The following is a 12,813-nucleotide window of genomic DNA, read 5'->3' as shown; positions in this document are numbered from 1 at the left end:
GAGGTTTGCACTATTGTATACTCCAGTTCAGACTCTCCGTCAGCCACCATTGGGGCTCCCAGAAAAGCAATTAAGATGTAAAAATTTGAAGGAAAACACAACTGAGTACCTAAATATAATTCCTCCAACTCTGCCAGGTTTAGCAGCATTGTATATTTTTGGTTCACTCGTCTCGCGTGTATAATTTCCGGTAGGTGCCTCAAGGGGGTCGGTGTCAGGGGATGTATCTCTGAGGAAGTAGGAGGTTGCGTGCCCCAGAATGTATTTGGGTCCCGAGGGGGGGAGAGCCGTGTCACTCACGCGGGCCTGTTTCCTGCCGCAGACGGTGCAGCTCGTTCTGGACCGCTGCTCAGGGGCCATGGTCAACGAGGTGGAGGGCCTGGGGGTGGAGGTGCTGGAGACTGACCAGTCCGTCTGCAAGGTGTCTGGAGAGACTCCTGGCACAGAGAGGTGAGGGAGACAGAGACACAGAGCCTTCATCAGTCTTTAGAACACGTTGGGCTCATAGCATGCCAGTGTGGGAGTTATATACATTTGCATAACTTCTGTTTCTGTTTCTCCTGACTCTACATTTAGTATGAATTGGCAGAATGCATGCTTGTCTTTGCCTGTGCTGATTGGTTAATTTTATCCTAATCATTTCTTCTTCCTCCCTCCCCCTCCCCCAAAGGTTTCTCAATGTGAACCAGCCCCTGCAGCTGGGGGGTGTGAAGGAGGTTGTCCCTCACCGTCGGACGCACCCCCAGTTCAAGGGTTTCGTTGGGTGTCTGAGGAATCTGGTGGTGGACAGCCAGGTGCGTGGCTCTCCGTGCCTGCTCTTCTTCATGGATTTCCATTTCTGCTTCTCTTTTCTTACCTCATCACTCACCAGTGCCCCTTGTGGTCTATCGGGAACCTGTAATGTGCCTGCTTCAGCAGTATAGCCTACCTGTCTTCTGGTGAAGGGGATGTGGTGGCGCAGGAGGTGGGCTGCAGGGTGGAAAACGTGCCAGTATCTTTACTTGTGTTTGGAAATGAAATCAATGGAGAATGTTCCCGCAATGGAACCGAACACGCAACTGTGTATTCAATACTGGAGAGGAGACAGGCGATAGTCCATAAAAAGTCTGAACCACAGTTTGCTTATGTCTGCAATATAGCAACTGCAGTATCGTACCGTGGGAGTGAGCAGGCCACATGGTTGCCGGGGTTACCAAAAATCCACAGGAAAATTAGTCCGAAGCCCACAGTCATGTACGTGAGAATGCATGAGTGGCTCTCCTGTGCTGAGACCTGGGGGGCGTGGTCACCCAGACACTCTGGGGCCGCCGTTGGTCAATGGGGGAGGTGATCCTGAACCTCTTTGTGACAGGAGGTCAGTGGGGTGACAGGCCTTGCTCTGTGTGGGGCTGCGTCCATGTGCCCTTTGTGAGAGTGCCTCTCTGTGTCTCTGGCAGGTGTATGACTTGGGCAGCCCCGCCGACAGTCTCAACACCGCCCCTGGCTGTGGGCTGACCGACGGCGTGTGTCTGACGGGCGGGGGGCCCTCCTGTGGCGTGAACGGGAAGTGCCTCGGGGAGTGGGGCTCCTTCAGCTGCGACTGTCACCCAGGATTCAGCGGGCACAAGTGTGACAAAGGTGTGTGTGTGTGTGTGCGCACGTACACATCTTTATATTGTAAGGACACTGTGTGTGTCTGATTGTCCGCCTGCTCCTTTTTTTATTGTACATATTCACATAATATAATTTTCTATGCAAGTAGTAAGTAGTTTTTTGTGTGTCTGTAGGTAACTGCGCGTGTATGTTTTGATATGTGATTGTGTGTTTGGTGTGTACATGTGCCTGTGCGTGTGTGGATCCATGTGTGGATCTATGTGTGTGACTGTGTGGATCTGTGTGTGGATCCGTGCGTGGACCTATGTGTGTGACTGTGTGTGGATCTGTGTGTGGATCCGTGTGTGGACCTATGTGTGTGACTGTGTGTGGTGGCTGCCTGCATGCACATCTCCTGCGCGTCTCCCGTGTGTTATAGGCTACGGTAATTACCAGGAGACTGGATTACCTGTGGGATTTGTGGTAGAGTTCCCACGCTCCCCCAAGCAACAAGAAAAGGCTCACAAGAAAGGAAGCTCAATCCTGCCTCGTTTAATGTCTGTCTGCGCTAACTTCTCACATCATCCTCTCCCAGCCTTCAGATGCTGTTTCAGCACCGCGTCTGGATGTTTTCTGCTTTTTGATATTTTCGATATAGCGCTTTGCTTTATTGGTTAGCTGAAAGAAGCACAGATGCAATTGTGTAATGTCACCGTGAGAAAGTGATGTCACTTGTGATATGGAAGCTCTGTTGTGAATCTGACTGGTGATTGGGCCAACTGTATTGCAGTTTATACCATACTAACACCCCCCCCCCCGCCCCCAAAATTGGTCCCCAGCCCTTCCCGAGTGGTCCTTTGAGAAGGAGAGCATGCTGCGCTACCAGCTGAGGGGGGGCGGGAGCCCCCGGCAGACCCACGCCCAGCTGCTCCTCCGAACCCGCGCCTCCTCGGGCACCCTTCTCAGCATGGCCTCCCGGGACAGTAACGAGTACATCACGCTGGAGGTAGGAGGAGGCCAGCCGTTATTCCCATAATAGAAACAATAATTATATAACTGCCATTTTAAAAAAACATGTCCCATCTGTGTATGGCCAATTGACCCCATTCTGTTTCGTCCTTTGTTTTTGTAATGAATGCAGGATTTAAGCTGTTTCCATTTTATTCAGATGATCCCTTGAATACAGCTAGAAATGTACAGAAACAATCAGGTTGAGCACCTTTTTTGAGCAGCTGAACAGCAGCGATGTGGCAGGGATTTGAACCCGTAACCTTATGGACATAAACTGCAGCGCCTTCATCTCTGTGGCTTGCGCCTCCCTGCCAGATCCTGGACGGGCACCTGAGCGTGCGCGCCAACCTGGGCGACGGTGCCCACGCCCTGCGGCTGACCAGCCAGCGCGTGGACGGGGGCCAGTGGGTCCAGCTCAGCCTGCATCGCCACGACAACCTCTTCACCCTGCGGCTGGAGCAGGGCGGGGGGTCGCGAGAGGTCACCGCCGCCCTGGGCCACAAGCGGGAGATCGTGGTGCACCCCTCCAGTGTGGTGCTGGGGAACAGCCTCTCCCCTGGCCAGCACGGGGACTTCCAGGGTATGGGGAAACTCCTCCTCTCCTCCACACCCCTCCACCCCTCCACCTCTCTCCCTGACAAGGGGCAAGATGTCAGAGGCTATTAGGGTCACTCTTGTCTTTCAGTGTTCATGCTCCTATTCACAAATATTCCTTAAGTGACACTAATCAGTTAGAGGAGTCTTAAGGAAGTGAGTGAGGTTTTGTTGTCTGCTTTTGTTTTCTGAATACGGGAGGCAGAAGGTGTACACATGGAAAACCCTGGTCCTGGTCCTGTGGCCCCTGGGGGCCCAGACAGCCCTTGTGTATGATTCCGATGCCAACCTGAAAGGGAAGACAATAATAAACTGATTATAATTAACATTATCTGAATAGAGCTTCTTGAATAGCAAATGTGGCACACGAATCCTTTCAAAAGGAGCAACAGGAATAATAGAACTAATGCATTAAGAAGAAAATAAATGCAAATGTGGGCCCGTCAGATCATGACCGAATCCTCTCCCGGGCAGGCTGCGTGCGGGACGTGCGGCTGAACGGGCATTCGCTGCCCCTGGACGGGCAGAGCACGGAGTTCAGCACGGTGCTGGAGCGCCGCGGGGTCCAGGGGGGCTGCCACTCAGACGCCTGCAGCGGACGGCCCTGCCGCAGCCCCCTGTACTGCGTGGACCTGTGGAGGAAGCACGAGTGCAGGTGAACTTTGAACTTTGAACTTGACCCCTGACTCCAATGTCACCTTTTCAATTTGCTCACTGTGTCCAGTAGCATGAGAGGAAAAAATGTTGTGTTTAGCTTTGGGCGCCATATTTAGTCACCCTTTGAACTGTAAAGTTTATTTTTAACTACTTTGAGTTTTTTAAAGACTCTTATTGTACTCTAACTCAATGCACCTTAGCTAGACGAAAGTTAAGGATTATATAATATTCATGCAAACTGTGATATAAGTAGGAGTTACTCTTATTTCATACTGGGAATTATGATGTGAATGTTGGAGGTTAAATGCTCGGCTTAATTAAATTTGCTTGATGTTTTAAAATATTTTGACAAAAACTTGCCTGAAGTATAATAATACCAGAAGTATACACTCTGTAAAATCTTCAGAAGCAGTACAGGAATAACCGTGTGCTCCGTGTGATCCTCAAGGTGCCCCGCAGGTCAGATGACGGTAGCGGATGAAATTTCAGGGCTCCAGCGTTGCGCCCCGTCCCCGTGCGGACCCACCACCTGCCGCAACGGGGGCACCTGTGTTGCCCACTCCCCCAAGAGCATCCAGTGCAGCTGTCTGGAGGGCTTCAGGGGTCAGTGGTGTGAGGTCAGCCAGGTCAAAGCCATCCGGCTGGCTGCCCTCAGCCCCAGCTCCATCCTGGCCATCAGCATGTGCCTGCTCGTCTTCTTCGGTAACTATGACAACATGGCTCCGCCCACTTCCCTTGCATATGAGCATACTTTCGCTGATTTGCTCGTAAAATAAATGTTGTTCCGGTCAGTGCATCTGCATACTGCATAGTGCATACTGCTGATAAGAGTGGATTTACCTGTGCCATAAATCTATGGGTTGGAACCCACTGGTAGGGCATTGGAGGAGTTTAGATGGGTCACAAAACACTTGTGGAGAAACAGTTAACAAGTTGGAGTTTCCACTCCAAACAAGTGAAATGCAGCACTCCTTTCCATCTAACGCAATGGATGATTATTGGTGTTTTGACATGTGCTATAAACATTCTGTTTCCACATTTTACACATTAGGCTGCATCTCACAAAACATACTCATTAGGTAGGTCACAGACTCTTAAAGTTTGGATGAAGTTCCGCCCAAAAGGCTCACAGTGGCGCGTTTCTTGTAAACCGCATTGCCAGCGCTAACCTGCAGACAAGTGGGGAGGGCTGCACCGCGCAGTCTGAGCGCCGACCCTCCGACAGGTACACCGCTGACAGACCGGCGCCGCCCGCGGGTCTCCCCGTCGTACGCCGCCTCCCGTATCTGCCGGGATCACAGGAGCGGAGAAGGGGGGTGGGGGGGGTGTCGCAGAAATCCTTTTAAGAAATTGTTTTCGCCCGGCGGAAGGAAACTGAAACAAAATGCATCAGGCGAAGCAAAAAAAGCGACGCGCGACACCCGTCTGGCATCCGGCGAGAGATAATCCGATTGATACCCCTCTCCGGTTGGGGAGCGTGGCGGGGCCACCGCCAGCCGCCGCTCGCTTATCTGCTGCCGGGGCGCCTCCGCCGGCGCTGGAGCCGCGTTTAAGGCTCCTTCCCCCTTTTAATTGAAAACCGGGAAGAGATGCAACTTGTCATCCGTGAATGGCTAAGTGAATAAATGACAGAAATGGGTAAACACTGTAAATCACGGAGCCAAGCCATCCCTCTTGTGCTCCTCCCTGTCCGTGCGCACACACACACACACACACACACACGAGCGCGCACACACATACTCGTATTTCATTCATTCACTCATTCACACACACACACACACATGCACACACACGCACACACATACTCGTATTTCACTCATTCACACACACACATGCACACACACGCACACACATACTCGTATTTCATTCATTCTCTCATTCACACACACACACACACATGCACACACACGCACACACATACTCGTATTTCACTCATTCACTCACACACGTATGCAACTGTTAAGCACATGCAAACACAAAGCCCTGGTTGGGAAGGGCTTTACTGTGTGTCTTGATCTTAGAAGTAGTATGGCTTTAGACGGAGCTGTTGCAGTCTTTTTGTCATTCTCTGTTTCTCTTTTTTTCAGATTTTTAATGTTTTACATTTAAAATTTTTCATTATATAATATAACTAGGATCTCTCTCTCTGTGCCTCTTTCTTTCTCTCTCTCTCCCTCTCCCTCTCTCTCACTCTAGCTGTACTGGTGGCTGTGACAGTGTGGAATCAGAAGGGGAGTCGCAGTAAGTTCCAGAAGAGGGGTGTGTACCACATCCCTGCGGAGCACGAGAGCTGGGAGGACATCCGCGAAAACATCCTCAACTACAACGAGGAGGGAGGCGGGGAGCAGGACCAGGTACAGCCCAACACGCGGCCGTCAGAATAAAGCAATCCAAACATGCCTCAGTGGTTTAAATATTGATTAACTCTCATTTTAAGTGATGTCACGCAAGCAGCAAGGTTCTGCTCTCTGTCTCTGTGAATTTCTGAGCAAAACTCAGCACTGCTTGGTAGTAAGAGGCATTTGGCAGGTCTTTCACGGTGTGGTATTAAAGTAACCACCACTATGTGGCAGCAGTGTGTTGTTTTTACTGCACATATTTTTGTGTTTTGACCAGGGGTGGGAAATTCTAAACTGAACTGAACTGGCCAAATGAGTTAATACACTTATGCTGGTTTAACGACAGATTAGTCCACAATTATATGTTTCATGTTGGGACACAATACATCTTCATCTGCCATTCATGAATTATCAAAAAATGTAGCTAAAATATCTATTAGTAAATGACGGGGCTGATTAAATGATTAAGAGCAGAAGCCTTGAATCCAGAAACAGATACGGCCCCCTTTGTCCACCCTGGTTTAGACCAAATGCAGAGGAAAGTAGAAACACCTTTACTGCAGTCTAGCCAAAACTGAAATATTAGCAAACTTTGAAACTAAAAAAAGTAATGAAATGAAAGAGCTGAAATAACAATTTCATCATTTTTGTTTAGTTTTTATTTCCATATTAAAAGCGCATGATAAAAAAAACAAGGCAGACAATAACTTGTTAGAGAAATAAGGAAAAGAAGGTAAATGAAGCATGTAATACAGACATGAATGTTAGGGACTTGTGTGAAGTGGAATGTGGAATTTTGACGTGCGTCTGCCATTGGTTGTCCCCCCTCCTCTGCCAGAATGCCTATGACATCACAGAGCTGAAGAGGCCCCTGTGCTCCAGCCTGTCGCAGTCCTCATCCTGCACCACCGCGCCCCTCATAAAGTCCTCTCAGGGCTCCCAGGAGGAGGTGCACCCCGTGGGGGCGGGGCTGGGGGGCGGGGCCATGGCTGCCGCCTTCCACCACGGCGCGGCCTGCGTCGCCAGCTGCCCCATGGACTTCAAGAGCTACGTCTCCAGGATCATCTGGGAGGCCGACAACGACGAGCTGGCCTTTCCCATGGACACCTACCAGGTGTACTGCATCGAGGGCTCGGGCACGCCGGCCGGCAGCCTCAGCTCCCTGGGCTCGGCCCTTCCTGAGGAAGACTTCAGCTACGATCGCCTGCGCCAGTGGGGCTCCAAATTCGAGGCCCTCAGGGAGCTGTACCACAGGCCTGAGCTGGTCCTCACCTACAAGGATGCCGTCCAGAGCCACGCCTACAACCAGAACCACAGCCAGGACCAGCTCTGATGACCACAAAGAGTAGCTAGGTCCTCCTGACTTGAGTTATCGTCAATGTCCGCGATGGTTCGCTCCATTTAAACCTATTTTTTTTCTCGGGGAGGTAAAAGGGAGGCAGGCAATGTCAAGAAAGGGATAAAGAGTGTCTTTCATCTCAGAGAGCTCAAGCTTCACTTCTGCTTCTGCAACGAAGTCGTAAAAGCTTTATGTGAGAAAGGGGTGCATAGGAACCACAGAAACTGGAGAGGCAGGGTGAAGGGGAGGGGGGGTTATTTATTGAGTTTTCTCTGTGAAACATTAAATGTACTGTATTTATTTTAGCCCTGGCGTTTTTAAATGAACAGGTAAGAGCACTAGTATCCAACAGCTCCCTTTCTGTATACTGAAGGAAGTTGTGATGTATTTCCTTACATAGTGGGAACTTGGTGGCTGTTTTGGCTCACCCCCAGAAGGGAAGACTTTGATGGTATCTTTTTATTTTTCTGTTATGTTGTATATGCCTTTTTTAGATACTGTTATGGTCAAGGCTGATTTTTGATGTTTAAGAGTAACTTTGATAAGTCCACAATGACTTTTTTTTAGAGGTATGACTCTCTACATGTTGTATGTAATGTGAGAGAAAGAAGATAATGGTCTGTTGGTCTGTGAGACAGACAGGCAGACAGAAAGATACCACTGCTCCAGGGTAGCCATTTCAGGTGTCTGCTATAATCCACAGTCCTTCAGAAAGGAAATGATAGAGCTCCCCTCATTGGAGCTAGAAGAGGCCTCTCCAGGCAAACTGTGTAAGCTCACCTTTTTAAATCCGGTTCCAATTGCACTAGTAGAGGCTGCTCTATCTCCTCTATAGCACTGCTGAACCCATTTGCCAAAAATACAAACTTAAAAATGCTGATCGGGAGGAAAGAGCATCTTAGTGAAGCTTTACATGTGCCAGTACGTAGGGGGAATACTTTGCTCAGCATTACTAATGTGTACTATAAAGTGTGACAAGTATGTGAATTATTTTTTTACTCCAATCTGTCCACCCCTGGTTGTACACTGTGCTGATGTTTTTAAGGCTATATGTGTCTGTTTCGTTCTTTTCTGTGATTGGTTGTTTGAGATGCCAATCATTTTGTACATTTCCGAAGCCACGCCCTCTTTGACAGGCACATTCATCTTCCGGGATGCAGTTCATTGTGTAAAATGTTGCAGGGCACTTGGCAGAGGTAGTCTTGGCACTGTTAAATCCAGAGGCAGAGATGTACGCAGCCTGTTCACAGCATGTCAGAGTATATCCAAGCTCTCCCTGCCACCAGTACCTCTGCAAAAGGATTACCCTGCTATTTTCTTTTGAACACTTGCCTGATGTCCTAATGAAGTGGATAGAATGTAACACAACGGAAGAAGAAGAGGAGGTCTGTCTCACTAAAGAGAGTGGCCAGAGGGAAGAGCATTACCAAAATGGGTCCCTCACACCAGAATAGAAGTGCCCGGGAGGGGATGCTTGCAATGCGGAAAAAGCAATCATGGAAGAAATGTATTCACTGATATATGTGTTCAACAATCAAATCCTTATAGGTATATTTTTGTTGACTTAAAAAAGGCAAAATGCTACAACTATCTGCCGAAAATATTTTCATGATATATTTTTATTGCAAAATGAATCCAGTGTGACTCTTGCTAAAAAAAAAGAAAAAAAAAAGAAATGTGAAATGTTGTCCTTTAACTTGGGAGAGCATTAGGCAAACATTTTTGCCTGAACTGAAGACCAGGCATGCATAATATTGTGCTGTCTCCAGTAAAAAAACAACAAAAAAAAAATCCCACTATGTAAGGTTATAACGACACCTTCAGTTCTTGAGGGGAAACAGTCAATTCATCATGCAGTCAAACTGTAATTCCTTGAAAGGAAACGAAAGCTGTTAACTTCAAGACCACTTCATATCTCCAGTGTTTCTGAATAAAAGATGGTGAGCAAGCTGTTGCACTTTCCATCACCCATCATAGTAATGTGAGGCAGTAACATCACTGCACCGTAATGCATGTTGTGTATGTAAGATGTAGTGCGGTATCGATGACACGGTGACTTTGTGGTGACACCTTCCCATCCAGTGACTGTTGTCTCTCATTCCCTTCAGGACAGCTCCGGTCCCTGTATATACTGTACATACTCCTGTTTATAGCAACCTAACATCCTTTTGTATATGAATTTTAATAAAAAGATTATCCTCAAGGCATCACGTAGCCGTCTATGGTTTTCTTTTTCCTGTGAAATATCCCCACAACATTATTCACAGAGAGTGCAGGAAACATGTATAACAGGTCCTGTGTGGAGAGCGGGGTGTGGCCCCCTGTGTGCTGCCCACCGTGGGCCCTGCCTTGTGGGATCTGCTAATGGGGGGGGGGGGGGGGGGGTGGCGACACATTCCTTTAATGCAAGAAAGAAATCAAACCCATAATCTTGTGAAATGTTTAATGGAGAGCACACATTGTTCGATGATTCAAAAATCCAGAATGCCATTATTGTTGTTAAAGAAAACCAGATATGAATACAAAAAACAAAGATCACACACGTCTAATTAGGCTAAGTATTACATGTATTTCATTCGGCTACTTATTTGGTGTATTCTTTTTACATGAAAAAGTGATCAAAACTCTCCAGCAGTCTAAGTGATTAAGTACAGAATTATATTTACCAAACGTGTTGCTAATACTTTTAGTCAGGGGTGCACAACTGCAGTCCTGTGGTGCTGGTTTTTGTTCCAACCAATTACCATAGTTTTACTTTCCGGACAGCTCTATAAACTATGCTGGTTCACTCCTGTTCTTGCGCACAGTAACATCTTTAGGATACGCTTACAGGCAGCGGCTGTTGCTGGTGCTTTATACAATTGTCAGATCAAGATACTGCGCTAATTAAATCATTATGAGGCCCTTGTTGTGCACTCAGGCTGTTTGCCAATTCACAAGAAAGCGCGACCTCACACACTTGTGTCACATCCAGGAAAAATGCAATTGGAAGCAACTTGTAGATGGTTCTTAAAAGGAATTTGTCCAGTCCCCATTAACAAGCCGCTGTCTTATCTGCACCATGTTAAAATAGTTTGCTGAAGCCGGAAAGCCGATTACAAAATGTATATGTCGCTATGACTGATATAAAAAGGACACAGCTCCAGTTCTAAAAGGACACTGCCATCTACTGGATGGAATAGTAAGACCAAAGCGCACCCCGCATTGACATACATTTTGTTAAATATCACAAATATTTCTGATTATAAATGACGTAGGTTGCAATACCCATTGTAACACAGATTAGCTATTCGTAGAAGTTATTGGGTAGCACTCAGACACAAAACCTGGTCATGACTCATACTGACCAGTCTGATTTGAGCCTAGTTTTCATGGCTGGAAGTCATATTTATTTGTTTACTTGCTATTCGTGCTTTTGATTTTATGTGCTAGCTTTAAATTTACATTTTACGGGCCTTATTTATGTAATCCATAAATTTACTTGGGGGGGGGGGGGGGGGGGGGGCATTCTAATCTAACATCTTTCAGATAATTCAGCCCTTTTTGACAATAGAACATGGAAATTATTGTAAAAACTTTCACAGTCAATTTTACTGCCTTGCTTTTCAAAGTAAACTCTAAAAAACAGTGCTTTTCTACAGGTTACAACAAGAGGTTATACCAGCATAGGCTATATTATTTTAAACAGATTTATTAAAAAAATAAAACACAGCCTAACCCTTTTCAGTTAGCTAACGATTGTACTTGTTGACTGCTCACGTAATATATATCCAGAGTAATGCAGGCTATTGATAGTCACGTCCTTAATGCTATGTGCTCCTCGATAGTTTCAGACGTAGCCTACTCCTTATGGGTCATTCGACTACACAACGGGAAGACGGGTAATGATCATGAACTGGGACAATAGCCGCAAAAGTTAATAACTCATTATGCGGTTGGTTCTCGGGTCTCTGTGAAAGGAGCCGTAGCTTTGGCCCAGAGCGGCGTGGAGGTGAAAGCACAGCGGGGGCTGCCTCATTCCCAGGACCATACAATAACACACACACAACGGGGGTATTGTGGGGAGGAGGCCGGCGGCCGCCGGCTGGCTGTTCGACTCGCCGTCACAGTCCTAACGTCTGGGACGCCAGAGCACAAATTCCGCTTACGCCCCTCAGCTACGCATGTGCCATCCTGACGTGATCTATTATGGCGGGTTTTATTTATGTTGCTTGAGTCTCACCTACTTGCTGAAGTGCAGCTGTGCCCTAACGATCTTCATCAGACCTTATTGTTCAATGCGTGGAAGCTTTGTAAGTAAATGGGAAGGTTGCTTGCCAAATTGTGCGTTTCCGCGCAAACCTATAATGGAGTACATGCTGATGCTTTAAGATATCTAACAAACGATTATTGTTTGTGTTTTGAAAGGCCACATGCACCACAGCACACAAGGTAATGTTTATATTCTGGAACGAATAATCTATGATAATCCATAGAATTATCTATTTAATATACTGATATAAATGACTTCACAAATATAAAGTGTCTGGCTAGCTTCAATTTTAATGAATATAAAACTTTCTTGTGTGACATTGTACATAAAGTAAAACCATCTACATCTGATGCACTCGTGTATTGGCATACGTACACACGACTGTACCTGTGGTATGTATCATGATATTGTGTATTGGCGTTTTGGTTACTCAAGTTAGAGGCTTTTTTCATCCATTTTGCTTGTATGGGTTGTCTGTTACAGTGGGACTTTCAACCCAGTTGCCCCAGTGTCATTCCTGGACACCCCAATTTGAGGCCTGGTGTTTATTTTCATACCAAAAACCTGAAACTGCATCTCAAGAGGTGAGCCAGGTCTGTTTACAGCTCCTGTTAAAATAACTTTGAAGACTAACTGTGGCATTGGCACCTACCAAGGAAGCTCGGGTGTTAGGACACCTTTCATTACCCAATACTTAACGCTCCCAACCCCCAGTGTTTCTTTTATCCTGTTTCCCTCCTACAATCTTCATTCACCTCACTCCAAATCAGGTAATATAGCTACTACATATTTAATACTGCCATGTTATGAGCATTTAAAATGCCACAATTGTGAAAAGTGTTAACATAAGAGAGTATATAACCCCAGACCCATGTTACACGCATTTAAGCAGTTTCTCAGGTTAATTTACTCATTACAAAATAACATCCAACCTCCTGTGTTGGATGTTTCAGTCCCTACACAGCCTCCGAGGAATCCTGCATTTACTCAGATGTACTCGTGTTTTTCAACCTGACCCAAATGGGGTGAAAATTCATGAACATGTTCAA

The 12,813-nt window shown here is 46.8% G+C and overlaps 1 protein-coding gene across 1 annotated transcript in view; it reads left to right on the top strand.

The window, feature by feature from the left end:
- si:dkey-22o22.2 (neural-cadherin) overlaps positions 1–9,719 on the top strand; it is a 102,967-nt gene extending 93,248 nt beyond the window's left edge. The window contains exons 25-33 of the mRNA XM_035416595.1: positions 323–450; positions 671–794; positions 1,437–1,617; positions 2,412–2,578; positions 2,899–3,163; positions 3,652–3,832; positions 4,283–4,536; positions 6,031–6,188; positions 7,012–9,719. Of these exons, the coding sequence (XP_035272486.1) occupies positions 323–450; positions 671–794; positions 1,437–1,617; positions 2,412–2,578; positions 2,899–3,163; positions 3,652–3,832; positions 4,283–4,536; positions 6,031–6,188; positions 7,012–7,506 (1,953 nt within the window). The 3' untranslated portion in view covers positions 7,507–9,719. The remainder of the gene's footprint in view (positions 1–322; positions 451–670; positions 795–1,436; positions 1,618–2,411; positions 2,579–2,898; positions 3,164–3,651; positions 3,833–4,282; positions 4,537–6,030; positions 6,189–7,011) is intronic.
- Positions 9,720–12,813: the final 3,094 nt, after the last annotated feature.

This window comes from Anguilla anguilla, chromosome 1 (assembly GCF_013347855.1).
Source record: "Anguilla anguilla isolate fAngAng1 chromosome 1, fAngAng1.pri, whole genome shotgun sequence".
Classification (NCBI taxonomy): Eukaryota; Metazoa; Chordata; class Actinopteri; order Anguilliformes; family Anguillidae; genus Anguilla; species Anguilla anguilla.
This window is presented reverse-complemented; position numbering and strand designations above follow the sequence as displayed.